At 37.9% G+C, this 13,116-nt stretch overlaps 1 protein-coding gene across 10 annotated transcripts in view; it reads left to right on the plus strand.

Moving 5' to 3' along the window:
- Positions 1 to 64: 64 nt before the first annotated feature.
- The window catches only part of LOC139960795 (dynein axonemal heavy chain 3-like), an 83,660-nt gene continuing 70,608 nt past the window's right edge, over positions 65 to 13,116 (plus strand). For 6 of the 10 annotated variants that reach the window (XM_071959346.1, XM_071959348.1, XM_071959351.1 and 3 more), the window contains exons 1-11: positions 66 to 258; positions 3,278 to 3,348; positions 5,676 to 5,768; positions 6,286 to 6,457; positions 7,637 to 7,766; positions 8,012 to 8,259; positions 8,893 to 9,076; positions 9,421 to 9,562; positions 10,701 to 10,936; positions 11,737 to 11,932; positions 12,912 to 13,115. In XM_071959346.1, the coding sequence (XP_071815447.1) occupies positions 3,334 to 3,348; positions 5,676 to 5,768; positions 6,286 to 6,457; positions 7,637 to 7,766; positions 8,012 to 8,259; positions 8,893 to 9,076; positions 9,421 to 9,562; positions 10,701 to 10,936; positions 11,737 to 11,932; positions 12,912 to 13,115 (1,620 nt within the window). In that variant the 5' untranslated portion in view covers positions 66 to 258; positions 3,278 to 3,333. Of the gene's footprint in view, positions 259 to 3,277; positions 3,349 to 5,675; positions 5,769 to 6,285; positions 6,458 to 7,636; positions 7,767 to 8,011; positions 8,260 to 8,892; positions 9,077 to 9,420; positions 9,563 to 10,700; positions 10,937 to 11,736; positions 11,933 to 12,911; position 13,116 lie in introns of all 10 variants that reach the window. The other 4 variants (XM_071959353.1, XM_071959356.1, XM_071959347.1 and 1 more) reach the window with 3 other exon arrangements.

A 13,116-nucleotide genomic window follows, 5' to 3' on the forward strand; every position in this document is an offset into this window, starting at 1 on the left:
CAATACTGCGGACCTTTGCTGTGAATGATGTTTGTACGGTACCGAAATCTTAGGCCAAACTATAGCTGTACACAAGAGGTTTGATCTAGGCGAACGACAATTGCATGTGAAACGGCTTTGGTCAAGTCTCACGGCAGAAATAGATTACAACATATAACTTAAAAGTGCCTTGGTTACGGTACGCTAACTAACTGATGAGATTTCTCGTATTGACATATATTTCTGTGTTCTTTGGTTTATTGCGGCAAAAACAACCAGGTAAGTACTTATTACTAAAGTTCGCGAGTAGTTGAACTGTATTTGTAATGATTTCGCACCCCTCACGATAAAACGTTAGTTGTATGATGCACTTGTTTCTTATTACAGTTACACTACAGGCCTAGGCGTAACAAGTAACAGTAAATTAGGCCTAGGGACCTAACGGCCTAGGCTATGCTAGCCTAAGTTACAATAATATGGTGAACTGCAACTGGCAAGCTTCGTCCAAAATTTGTCAGCCTATCAAGTATCACTATCAGTGACAGCAGGCATAGCATTCGCCTGTGTTACTACGCCAGCCTAAGTTGAAGTGCCAATTAGATCAGCTCAGTGAACCCAACGTAGAGCCTAAGGGCTCCTGTCTACTAAAGTAAAGGCGCATAATTGACGCACCTTCGTAATTGATGCACCTACAAATATTACTAGCAACGATACAGCATGCAACCTAAACTTTTTGCAGCCAAGCAGAGTCACATATTAGATTAGTTTTAATCCACTTCAGGTATATATATGCTGATCATAATTTGGAAATCTTACTCCCTAAAAATAACAAAAATTACCTCAGTAATTATTATACCACTACTCAATGGGACCTGACCTGTCTGAGCTTAGAGGCTCAGAGCATAGCAAACAGCATACAAAGTCAATGGATGTATACTTAGGCCTACACTACAGTAAGCTTATCGACAAATGTGTCAATTTAGGGGTATGAAAGAAGTTGACACTGCACACATTTTGTGCTCAAATTCTGCTCAATTGTAAGTTGCACACAGAACAATAAATATTTTGAGATTATTTCATTTCTGAGGAACTACACATAGTAAAAACGCATACAGTTGAGTGATTTGGATATTTCGTTGATGGATATCGTTACTCAAATCCTTAAGTGCCTCAATTATGAGCCCACCGTGCTACTAGTTTCCGAACCCATTACTCGTTAGTTTCCTCCCCTGAAAAACGTTAGTTCCTCCCTTAAAATGGTTAGTTTCCTCCACATATGTTTTTAGGTCAGGAAACTAACATTTCTCAGGAGAGGAAAGAGAGAAGGTACATTGGCTAGAGAAAATATGGAATCATTTTTCGTAAAAATTCAGCGTCACTGAGATCTTGAAGACTTTGAAATGGGAACCCCTCACAGAAAGAAGGAAAAGGGCCAGACTTATGCTCTTTTACCAAATTATTAATAGTTGCAGTCCCAAACGAGACTTATCCCTTCTTGAAACCAGGGAGGCGCGGCCGCTATACACAAATTCCACATAATCATCGTGCTTTTCAGTATAATTTCTATCCTAGGACTATAAAGGACTGGAATATACAATCCTTGGCCGTTAAAGAGAGCCCTAGTCTTGAGGTGTTTAAGACAAGATTGCCCACGCATTGTTATTAGCACTGCTGCACTGTGCACCAACATCCTCCTTGTGATACCCGAGAGGGGTTTTTAACGAGTACCTAACAGAAACAGAAAACAATGTCTTGTATGGCTAGGTCGACGGTTCGTTACATAAAAGAACAGTCCGGCCATTTCACAAACACTATTTCTCATTACTGAACAGTTACACAAATAAGGTACCCCCTCACATTTCATATTTTCCTTCATACTTAGTTAACACAACTTTCTTAAGCTTACTCTACAAAGATTATATGCCGTCAGAGCCTTCACCAGACCAACAGTCTCCTCCTTTGAAAAAGTATGTTAAGTTTCCGTAACCAAATATTTTATTTTCCACCCTTAACGTTACTTTTCTCCCTAAAATCTCTTCCTACATTTATTCTTCTTACTACATCTATTCTTTCCACATAGCCTAGCCAATATGCCTCTGCAGACAAATGTTAAGTTTCCTCCCCTGAAAAACTAACAATTTTCAGGGGAGGAAACAAACAGGTCCAGAAACTAAACCCCGCACAATGTTCATTTAATGTTAACTAAGCCAGTTAAGAGAAACCAAAGGAGAAAGGATTATTAGCGTAGGATACAAAATGAAGTTCTCTTTAGCTCCTCACTGTGTTAAGTTAAGTTAAATTTAAGTTTCTTTTTTTCTTACATGTGTAGATATTTTCTCAAGAAAACCAATGAAGAGTATTAAAAGTAGCCTGTAATGAAGTTGAAGGCTAGACCAGCTTTGTGCCTTTTTGATGCATTATAGGCCTAGGCACCTATTGTATGTCAGAGCTATGATAAAATGAAACAGATAGTCCTCTGTTTTCATTATTTCGTATAAAGGACCTATCCAGTAATATCTACTGTAAATCTATAGTTATATCTACCTTATGGTGTTGATATCCATGGCATTGAATTACTTCACTAAGTGCTTTAAATTAGTAGTGGTTTTTCTCTGAATCCTTTGTAATGCGCTTTGAGATATTAGTTATGTAAAGCGCTATAAATGTTTATTATTATTGTCTATTTTCAAACATGCACAGACCTATATCTGTCGTGACCCTTAAAGCTATAATTGGATCATATATACTGTAGATGCCTATACTACTTACTTGTTGTAAGACGGAATAGTCTTTACAGTGGTTAACTTTGCGTACAGTGTAGTTATAGGGTATAATGATATACACAGTAAGTAAAGGGAACATACATTCTTAACTCCCATTGGTACTTATAAGGAGAGGGGATGTGGGGGGGGGTCAGAGACTGGCAGACAGTGGGGGGGATCAGAGATTGGCAGACAGTCCCATGGGGCTGTTGAAATCTGCAACTAAATGTAAATGAATACCAATGGTGCATTGGTAGGGAGCAGGGAGGGGGACCCAATATAGGGTTTCCAGTTATGAGAATTGTTCATTGTCATGTTATGAGTAGACATTTTCTGCATTTTGGTAGTTTATATATGTTAGCTCTTGTGAGACTGTTAAGATTTTCCCACAACATTTAAAAAGTTAAGATTTAAAGAATCAGCCGTAATTAAAAGGTCTCTTTCCATGCATGATTATAAATGCTCATTTTAGACTGGTAATGAAAGAAATTACAGTCCATGCAGACCAAAGTATATAACTTATATTCATTCCTCAGATGCAATGTGAGAGATGAATGCATTGGATGATACTCAACAGCAAGCCTGACTCAAAATGTTGAGTGATGAGGTAAGTGTTAACACATTCCTTGAGGCAAGGATGATAAGCATTTCCAGTGCTAATCAATGACAAAACACTGTCTGCTAACAACGTAGTTTATTTAGCTTGACTGGGCAGGAACCATGTCAAATGATAGTGTTAAATATCAACATTTTTGACACTTTCCAAATTTTGAATGTTTTAGATTGACAGACGAAGGTACTGTAGGATCGGTAATGTTTGGTCATGAAGTCCTGAGAGTTTCTACAATTTGTATAATTCAACTGGTGGTGAGAGGAGGGAGGTGTGGAAGGGGGGGGGGATAAAAGGGTTAGAATGTTAGGGGAAGAGGGAGTACAATTTATTCATTACTCATTTACTTGTAATATACTGGGTGAGTAGTATAATTCTCATCACTCCTCTGTTACCTGCCTACTGTCTTCTTTATGTACTATCCTCATCTGCATTCAACCTACCAATTGCTAAATGCAAATAGCACTGTGCCTCCAATCACACTTTGGAGACCTCACCCACTCAGTAAACCTACACGATAACAGCCAATTGCACATTTCTTCAGACTACTGACATCAAATACAATAAAACAAAATCAAAACATGCACTAGACCACAATGAGTCCTTGACCAGCAATCAACCTGTTGTGTCTACACAAGAACAAAAAGCATCTGGGTCTATGGGCTGTCAGGTTGGCAGCTCTGCCACTTCTTTGAGGATAGAAAAGCAGTTTTGAAGAAGTGAGAGGTTTAAATTTCTTTCTCCTTCCTTCTACAATCCAATGAGAAGTTCTGTGCAAACTCTTTAGTTACTATGATAGTGTTGACTTATGTGAATGGTTTGTTTACCCGACCTATGCACCGTTCAGCCGAGTTGTGTTTGAGTTTTGTTTGACTTTTTCTTCGTTGGTGTTAGCCCACTAAGTATTATTGGCATTGTCCACTGCTGGGCTAGGAGAACTTTACTGTGCGCTTTGTGTATTTTTGCAGTTGTCATGGTAGCAACCTGATAGTAGGGTCATATAGAAATATTATTAAGTACAGAGCTCTGTATTATGTGTGCATGCTATTGGAACAGGGAGCCTTGCATACTAACTGCTGTTTATAAAATGTGGCAGTTAGCACAGTTGTACATATAACAGAGAATTTGCTACTGTACTTTTAATAGGGTTCTTTAAAAGTCTACAGACACCTAGGAACCTTGTCCTATTCACTCTAATAAGCATTAGAGATCATGAAAACAGCTGCAACTTCCATCAAAAACCATCACAAGTCTGTTCTTATTCTAGTTTCATATTGAAGAAACGTAAGTTAATTATGCACATTGATGATGTAAAGGGAGTGACTGCCTAATTTTCTGTTATGTTATCCCTTTGTTCTCACAACCTTCGTTTCAAGAACACTGAACACACATTTGTGGCCAAAGGCAATGTTTTGAAATATTTTGTCTTCTTTGTAAAGAGGAACATCACATTATTCAAATGATATTTGTGGGCTTGTAATTAGGGGTTAACTTATTAAGGGCTAAAATAAGAAATTTTGATTAGTGCAGCACTTTATGTCATTATCATAGTTTGTACATATTTAATGAGTTTCCCCAGATTTATCAAAACCTCAAATGTGTATATCTTGGAAACAAAAAGAGCTTTTGAAAACTTTTAACATATTTTGAATGAGATTATCACACACACAACAGATGCACTGAATATGGGGCAGATCGGCCGAGGTGTCCATATACCTTAAAAGTTAATATGCTTAACTATACACCAGATCACTGCACTGTCACTGGGTGAAGGTTATTATACAGTAACTGCATAAAGGTTATTTCTATGCCAAGAGTTTTGAACCATGGTTCTGCACTGTCACTGGGTAGAGGTTATTGTACAGTCACTGCATATAGGTTGTTTCTATTTTAAGAGTTTTTCACCATGGTTCCGCACAGTCACATTGGTGGAGGCATGTAACGGTGTATCTGTTTCAAGGGACGAAATAACTGGGTTCGCATAGCAATTTGCTACCCAAGAATTGCCAGTTGCTAATCAATATTACTTTTGATTAGCAAAAGATGCAGTACCTGCTAATGCTAATTGCTATTTCCAAGAATTTTCGAGCAAATCAATTCTCTAAAACTATTTCGTCCCTTGTGTTTCAATTAAGAGGTTTGCAGCATGACTCTGCACTGTCACATTGGTGGAGGTTATAGTAAAGTATGTTAACTGCGTATAGGTCATTTGTTTCATGTCTTAAGGGTTTTGCAATGTACATGACTTTTTTCTTGTTTCCAAGTTTTCAAAAGTTTTGTAACCCTCAGAGAGGTTAACCACTTTGAAATTCTTTCCATTCCAGACACAAGATCATCATACATCAAAACTGAATGAATTTGAGTTGACTAATCGGCCACAGATCATTAGTCACCTACCCCCTTTAAGTGCACCAAGGGTAAGTGTAATTTTTGTCATGGAGTCATTCTAGGCTACACTGTCGAGATTGATACACTTTGTGTATACATAATATATATATATACTTTTATAGTTCGTTTAGAAATGGAAAGGACAATGTTAATAGATTATTTCAACAATTCAATAACATTATAGCCCTGTTATTCGTTCGTGGAAGAGCAACAGGAAGTTTGGTTTGTCAATAATCTTGACATTTTGACTCAATATTAGTATCCTTTTCCATTTCATTTCAAACACCTATGTCACACATTTACGATCAATTATGATAATCTTGGTACAGTAAATTCTTAATGTAATGAAGTGAAATGTTTTTATTTTATTTTGACATGATCTCTCCAGGTCTTCTTCATATTATGTGTGAGATTGATGCAATGCCAGAAGCTACAATTTTTTTTTCACTTTTTCCGTCCTCTGTGAAATACAGACTCTCCTTGCAGTATGTCTGAAGAAACTACTCAATCATCGTTGTTTTACTCGGCTCTCTTTCTTTCTTGCAGCCTGCCTACAGTCAGCACCCTCGGATCATACAGAAAGGAGCGTGGACACAGGCAGTACCCGTCAAAGATGCTCGCCACTGCTACCGTGTCAGTGATGCCATCGGCAATAACTACACCCCCTCGGCAAGAAAGTTAACAACTTCCTACATTTATGAAGTCACAAGGAAGCAAGGTAAAAACCATAACCAACCTCAAAAGGATGTGGTAATAATGGTGGTTGTCTCAGAGACATTTAGTATAGATACTTCTAAAAGAAACTCAATTTTCTAACAGTTTAAAGAAACCTAACTTAAGGAAAAAAAGGATCAACTTGTGCCAACAAGAAATTAACTGGAATCTATAATGTAAGCCCGTAATTTTGATTACTTCGATCAAAACTTAGGTGGCCTTTGACAAGATGGTTATCCTTAATACTAGCATACAGTAGTAGTAACAAATTCATTAAAAAAATCATATTTCGGTAAACTTGAAGGACAACGGTTGGAAAGCTTGTACATCAGTAGTCTTGACATTATATGTATTATCCATTGATACTGATCACCTGGTCACAATTCAAATTGATTAGGAAACCAAACGAGATGAATTTTATTCCACATCATCGGATTATTTCTTTTTAAATCGTAGGAATGCCCTGTTGTTTTTAGGTATGTGGGTATTCCAACCATTAATCTGTTCAGCCTATCGGTAGACCAATGTTTCAGCTAATAAAAGAGATTTTGATAGGCGTCTTTTTTTTTAAGAATTAATTAATTAATAATATTATATGCCATAAAGAGAATGGAGTTTAAAAAAGAAGAGAGGTAAAACTTCGTTATTGTCTGTTGACTTAACATTGTGAAGAGAAAACAAGCATTTTTGGACTAGTCAATTAACTTCATTCCTGCACAAGGATTGGTTTCAAGAATCATTATGAATAAATATTTTATGGTTGTGAACACTGAACAGTTTGAATACAGTCCAGGATGAATATCTTCTTTGAAACTGGTTCAGTTATGTTGATAATGACTAAGAGAGCCATCCTCATACCCTCTGTCATCTATCTTCCACTCGGTTTCCCATCTTACAGTAGGTCTCATATCTCTCGCTGAAAAAGCTGAGTTTATTTTGCCTGATTCATTGGCTGACTCCAAAACCTTCCCCCTAAGAATTCTCTGAACTTGAATAGTAAATGATCAACCAGCAGTAGTTATTTCGGTGTAGTCCCCACCAAAACCAACAAATGCAAAGAGTTAATCCGTACAAGGAAAAGGGGGGGGATGGTACGGTATTTGTACAAGAATAGGGCAATTACAATATCTTTGCTAATGAGTGTTAAAATTCAGTAAGTTGCCTCTTTTTTCTTTTTTATCAGGGTTGCATGACCATGGACCATCATCTGTGTCACCAAGATCCAATAAGATGCAATCTTCCCATATCTCTCCAAGACTCAACAACAACAATAATCACAGCTCGAAGAGACCTATCACATCGCCAAGAAAGAGGTACGTGCAGATTCTAGTGAATGTACCAGTGTCTTTGACCTTATGATTTGTGGTTAATTTGAATAAATTGGAGGTCTTCAGCCGAGAAGATTAAGTTTTGAATCATTTGGCTGGCAAATCATTCTCTGTAAAGAAAATGTAGTCTTGAAAAGTTCAGGAAAAGTAATAAACTACCATAATTGTCATCATTGTTTTCTCCTTAAGAAAAAATAATTATTGGTAGAGTCGTTTCCTTTTCTGCATAGTCCAAGAGATGCCGTATCGAGAAGAAGCGGGAACAGATCTGGAAGAAGTAACGAACAGGGTCAAAGGCAACCAAAGAATGGACTGCCATCCCCTCCAACAACCCCGACTCTGCCACCAATCGGCAACCATGGTGTCAATGAATCAGGAGATAACCATGATTATCCATGGGTTCACCGAAGGGACCAACATATGGAGGAGATGGACCATTCTGGATTCAATGACATAATTAAAGAAAATGGAATGACAGGTGAGGAAGGAAATGAATCATGACAAAATTTACATACAAAATTTGCAAAATTGATTTTCTCATATATAAGTTTGCATGGAGGTACATCATTAAAATGCACATGTATATGATGGACGCTAGAAAGAAAGAAAAAATTTTTGAATGTCTAACCAAGCTGATGAAGATGGAATTTCAACATGATTTGTAGGGTAGCTGTAATAGAGAACTTTTACGAGCCGACTGCAAATATACTTGGCCCTTAGGGCCACAGTGACAAAGTCAATTTTAAAAAGCCATCGATAGTACAGACACATGGTACATATACCTACTTAGAAAGATTGAATGCAGAGGGCAAACATGTGTTTGTTTTTTGTGTAGTATGACACTGAGCATTTGTGAAATATTTTTGGGGGATTAATACCCAGTAATGCCTTTAATAGCTGATAGCTTATTGTAATGATCAAGGGTAAATGGGTTTCTCTGAATAACACAGTAGTTCAATTTTGACGTCATGACATTATTTACATGCCTTCTTTACCCGTCTTTCCAGTATCTAATATGTACAGAAGTTTGCATGTAAAATTGTACACATTTTTTTCATTTTTTTCATTTCTTTCATTTTTGTGTTTGTCTTTCTTTCTCTATATGGGTGAGCAGGAGTCACATATGTGCCACCGATATCTCCAGTCACTGACTCCAGAGCTACCCCTGACATAATGGTCCAGAGGGAACACGATATGGAGGCATCTGCTGCCCTCTCCGTAGTTTTCCCACCCTTCACTGTATCCACCCATGGCCTATCGAGACCTGCTACTCCAGAACAGGATGATATTCCAAGGTAGGACTTTTATCATCAGAAATTACTGATAGTAAAATTTTTACAGTGTTTATCGACCCATTTTATTCTATAGTTAAAGGTATTTACAGTACTCTTTTCTTTCTGACAAGAGTTAGTTTAGAAATCATTTGAAGTGTCTTGCTGGTGTTATTAGAAACATTCACATTTTTCAGAGGAATTCAGTGAACATGTTGGAAAATTAACAGATTAGTAAGATTGTTAATATCATACCCTCACTCCTCTCTCTGCCCCCCCTCATCCCTTCCCAATCCCATAAAAGGAGACATTTCCATGAGAAGTGTCATTAGATGTTTTAGTATCTCTTTCTCATTTCTAATTGGCAGGTATTATCAGCTGCTCGACAAGGCCATCGAAAATGAATTCATCGCTCCTCTTAGCGATGAGTGGCTGACAGAGGTTTACTCCTTCATCCCTAAACATCTCAAATTACTGTCTCTCAGGCAGCATTTACGGAAAGTTACACAGGTGAGAAGATGAGTACATTCAATTTATACTGTTGGCTTATTAGAATCCTTACTTCTTTTATGCAGAGACCAACATATTTTCACTTTGTCACTACAGTAGATCCAATTGGGACAATTTTCATCTCATTTACCTACACAGGCATCTTGTAGTACTAGTTCATTAACTTTACTCTTCTTTACCTGTGTCTATTCTACAAATGCACTCTATGTACCTTATTCTTGTTGGTCTATTGACTACCTCCAAATCACTGAGGAGGCTTTCATCAAAATGGAGTAGTTGCTAAAGCGACTAACTTAGCCCTGAGTTAATCATGTTTATGTCTGGTGATTTAATGGTACCTCTGAGCCCAAGTTGATTTAGGGAATGAAAAGGCATTTCTTATTGTCATTCCTTGTGTCATCTGATGGGTTCAGTTTGCTTGAAATTTAACAATATTGGTCTTCCCAGTCTGGATACTTAGAGATGGAAACTCTCTAATCATACACAGTTTGAATTGATCATATCCTCCTTTAGCTAGGGCATAGCTGAAATATGTGCTATTTTGTCAATAATTCTTGCATAATATGACTTTGTTTGCATGTTGTATATCTTCCTTTACTTCTCATCTTCAAGTCCATGGAAGTAGAACCAGTATTTGCTCTGTAGCAGTTCATATACAAGTTTATCATGATTTCGTTTACATGTTACATGAATATCTTCCTTTACTTGGCACCTCAGATGGGGTCCAAGGAAGGGGGAACCAGTAATTGGATGGGCACTCCCTATTGTTTACCACAGGCAACAAATAGCAAGTCATGATGCATCATTCTTAGTCAAGCACAAAGCAATGTAAGCCTTTAAGGGTAACTTAACTTTGAGGACGTCCACTGGAACATCAGAGCTTCACTCAGGAAGCTAGTCTTCTGAGGTGACTTCTCTTTGTTCCTCAATCTATTGAGTTGATGCTTGAGAGCTTTTCAATGCTCCTTTATTTTACATCAGGCATCTAAAATGAGAGTGATATTCGTCCACATTCATTTCTTTCAACAGAAACGGTTAAATCTTAAACTTGGTTGTTACTATGAGTAGTGGTAGAACATAATTGTAGCATTTTTGTCAATTCCCTAATTTCTGCACATATGTTATATTTCGACTGCAGGAAGCTAGAGATGTATATATCAGAAGTAGCAAGCAGTCGATTCTCAACTACGTTCTTCTGGACTCCCAAGAACAGCATCGTCTTGGAGTACCACTACCGTCGAAAGAGTCGGTGTCGGCCGGCAGGGAGTGGTTCCCATGGCAACAAGCCTGCAAGAGAGCTCACATGAAAATGGAGAATTGTCTCTACATAACACATCCAGTGATGGCAACGATATTATACAGATGGGAAACAAAGTGAGTTATTCTTCCATCATGTACATCATTTTCTTTAAGAGTCACTTTTGAAGCTTAGTAGTTTTGGAAGTATAGGACTTTTTTTGTGGGGGGGGGTGGGGAAATCACTCATGTGGCCATATTCATTTTATAGCTGACTTGATAAAATCAGAAATTAAAAAAAAGATTTGTTTCTTGTTAGGTATAGTTTCTAAAGTCACTTTTCTAAATGCCTACAGCAAATTTGAAAGCAGGACAGTGCTTTTATAGTAAAATAGGCCCTAGTAGGTTACTGTTCTGTTTACCATGTTCATATGTGAGTGGAAGTATTCCCTCTGTTATTTCTGTTGTGATTGATGTAGGATTAACACTGACATGAATGAAATCATGATCATCCATCATAGAACTGTATTCCCAATGTAAGAGACTCCGTGTGGAGTTTTCTTTTCTGTTCTTTCATGCAGAAGAAGTTTGTTTAGTTCCTCTTGTGTTCAGGTAGCATTAGTAATTTTAAAAGACAAGAGTGAGTTGGGATTCCCAACCGAAAATGGAATGGGAAATTATATATTTGAAGAAAAGAACAAAGACATTTTTGGGTGGAGGGGTGTTTGAGCCAAGTGACCTAAGAATAACAAGTCCTGTGCCAGAATCCTGCATTCTAGCCAAAAGATTTTTAGTTCTTTTTAACTTAATTATCAAAATGTTGTGAGAGTTTGTCTGAGAATTGCCGCTGCATCTGAATTCATTAACCTTGCCCTGCATCTCATTTCTCAAGTTACGTTAACATCATCCGACTCCCGGGTATCTTCTCTCATCGGCAGGTACTCATCACTGCGGATGTGCGACATCTCCGATCTGACCGCTAAGTCCCCACTGACCATAGACAGGTTCCTGGATCACATCAAGATGTACTGTGACAAGGGTCAAGCCATGCTTAAGGAGGTTTGGCTGGTGGAATGCGCAACCATCGTGGCAGACCTCAGGGAGGACATTGAAAGTCTTATGCCGGATGATGAGGTACGGAATATTTTTCAACCGCTCGATTTCGATTCGGTTTCACGTCAGAGAAGAAATACAGGGAGACGGGCATCTCTGCTAGTATCCTCTGATATCCATCAGGTTATCAAATTGGGTAGATAGATTGTTGTCATGTTTGATTTACACTATCTAGCAAAGACATGGGTTTATAGGGATCACCAAATAGCTAATTGCTGGATAGCTCAGTTGATGGAGCACAGGACTGAGTTATCTGGCTGGAATCCTGTTCTAACCCCCCAAAAAAGAAGAAATTCTTTGCCCTTAAGTAGTTTCTGTTCATTCATGTTTGATGCCAGTCCAGATTATGTTGCAAATACAACTAGCTGCTTTATACACCCTACACCACGAGTACCTTTCCTGTAAAGCTTTGGCTTAAAACATGTGATGCTCCTTTCATGTCATTCTCTGTTTCACTTGCAGACACTCAAGAAAAATTCCTACTCATTCCTTAGTATATGGCAGTGTACCCCCTCTGCATGTTCGACCTCCCATGAATAGTACTAGTTTAGTATTAGTATTGGAATAGTATTAGTTTTTTTGTATTTTTGTAGTGTAGTATTGAAATTTGAAGGTTTTGTATACATTTAAGCAAACCCAATGTTGTTTACTGTGTTGATTTTTGTACAGTCAGATGTATGGCTTCTTTTTTTAACTCGTTTAATCTTTCAGAGATTGTCTCCCAAACGTGACAGCATATTGTCCTTTTACCTTACATATTACGAATCTACATTTGGTTCCGCTCAGCTATGAAATGTGGCGAAATGTAAAACGCTTCTAAGAACTGAGGAGCACTGCAATATGCCTGTGCTTCTATGTGGAAAGGTCCAACATTTAAATGCTTTTAAAACAGAGATTTCACTGCAATATCTGTATGCCACTCTTTGCAAAATAACAAAGTAAATCTGTTTAAAAACAGAGATTTTGCTGCAGGTATTTTTATTTCTCTTTCCTTGTACAGAGAGAGCGTATGGAGGAAATGGATCATTTCTTCAACAGTGTGGCGACTCTCATGTCAAATCTGGCTCGTTCATGCGTGGAAAGGACCATCCAGGACCTAGTCGAGTGGGTGGAACTGTATGAAGGAGGCAGTGCATATTCAGGAGACTACTTTCAAAGCGACCAATGGCTAGCAATCAGACCGCAGCCGATTCAGATATTCATGG

This window comes from Apostichopus japonicus, chromosome 20, assembly GCF_037975245.1.
Source record: "Apostichopus japonicus isolate 1M-3 chromosome 20, ASM3797524v1, whole genome shotgun sequence".
Lineage (NCBI taxonomy): Eukaryota > Metazoa > Echinodermata > Holothuroidea > Aspidochirotida > Stichopodidae > Apostichopus > Apostichopus japonicus.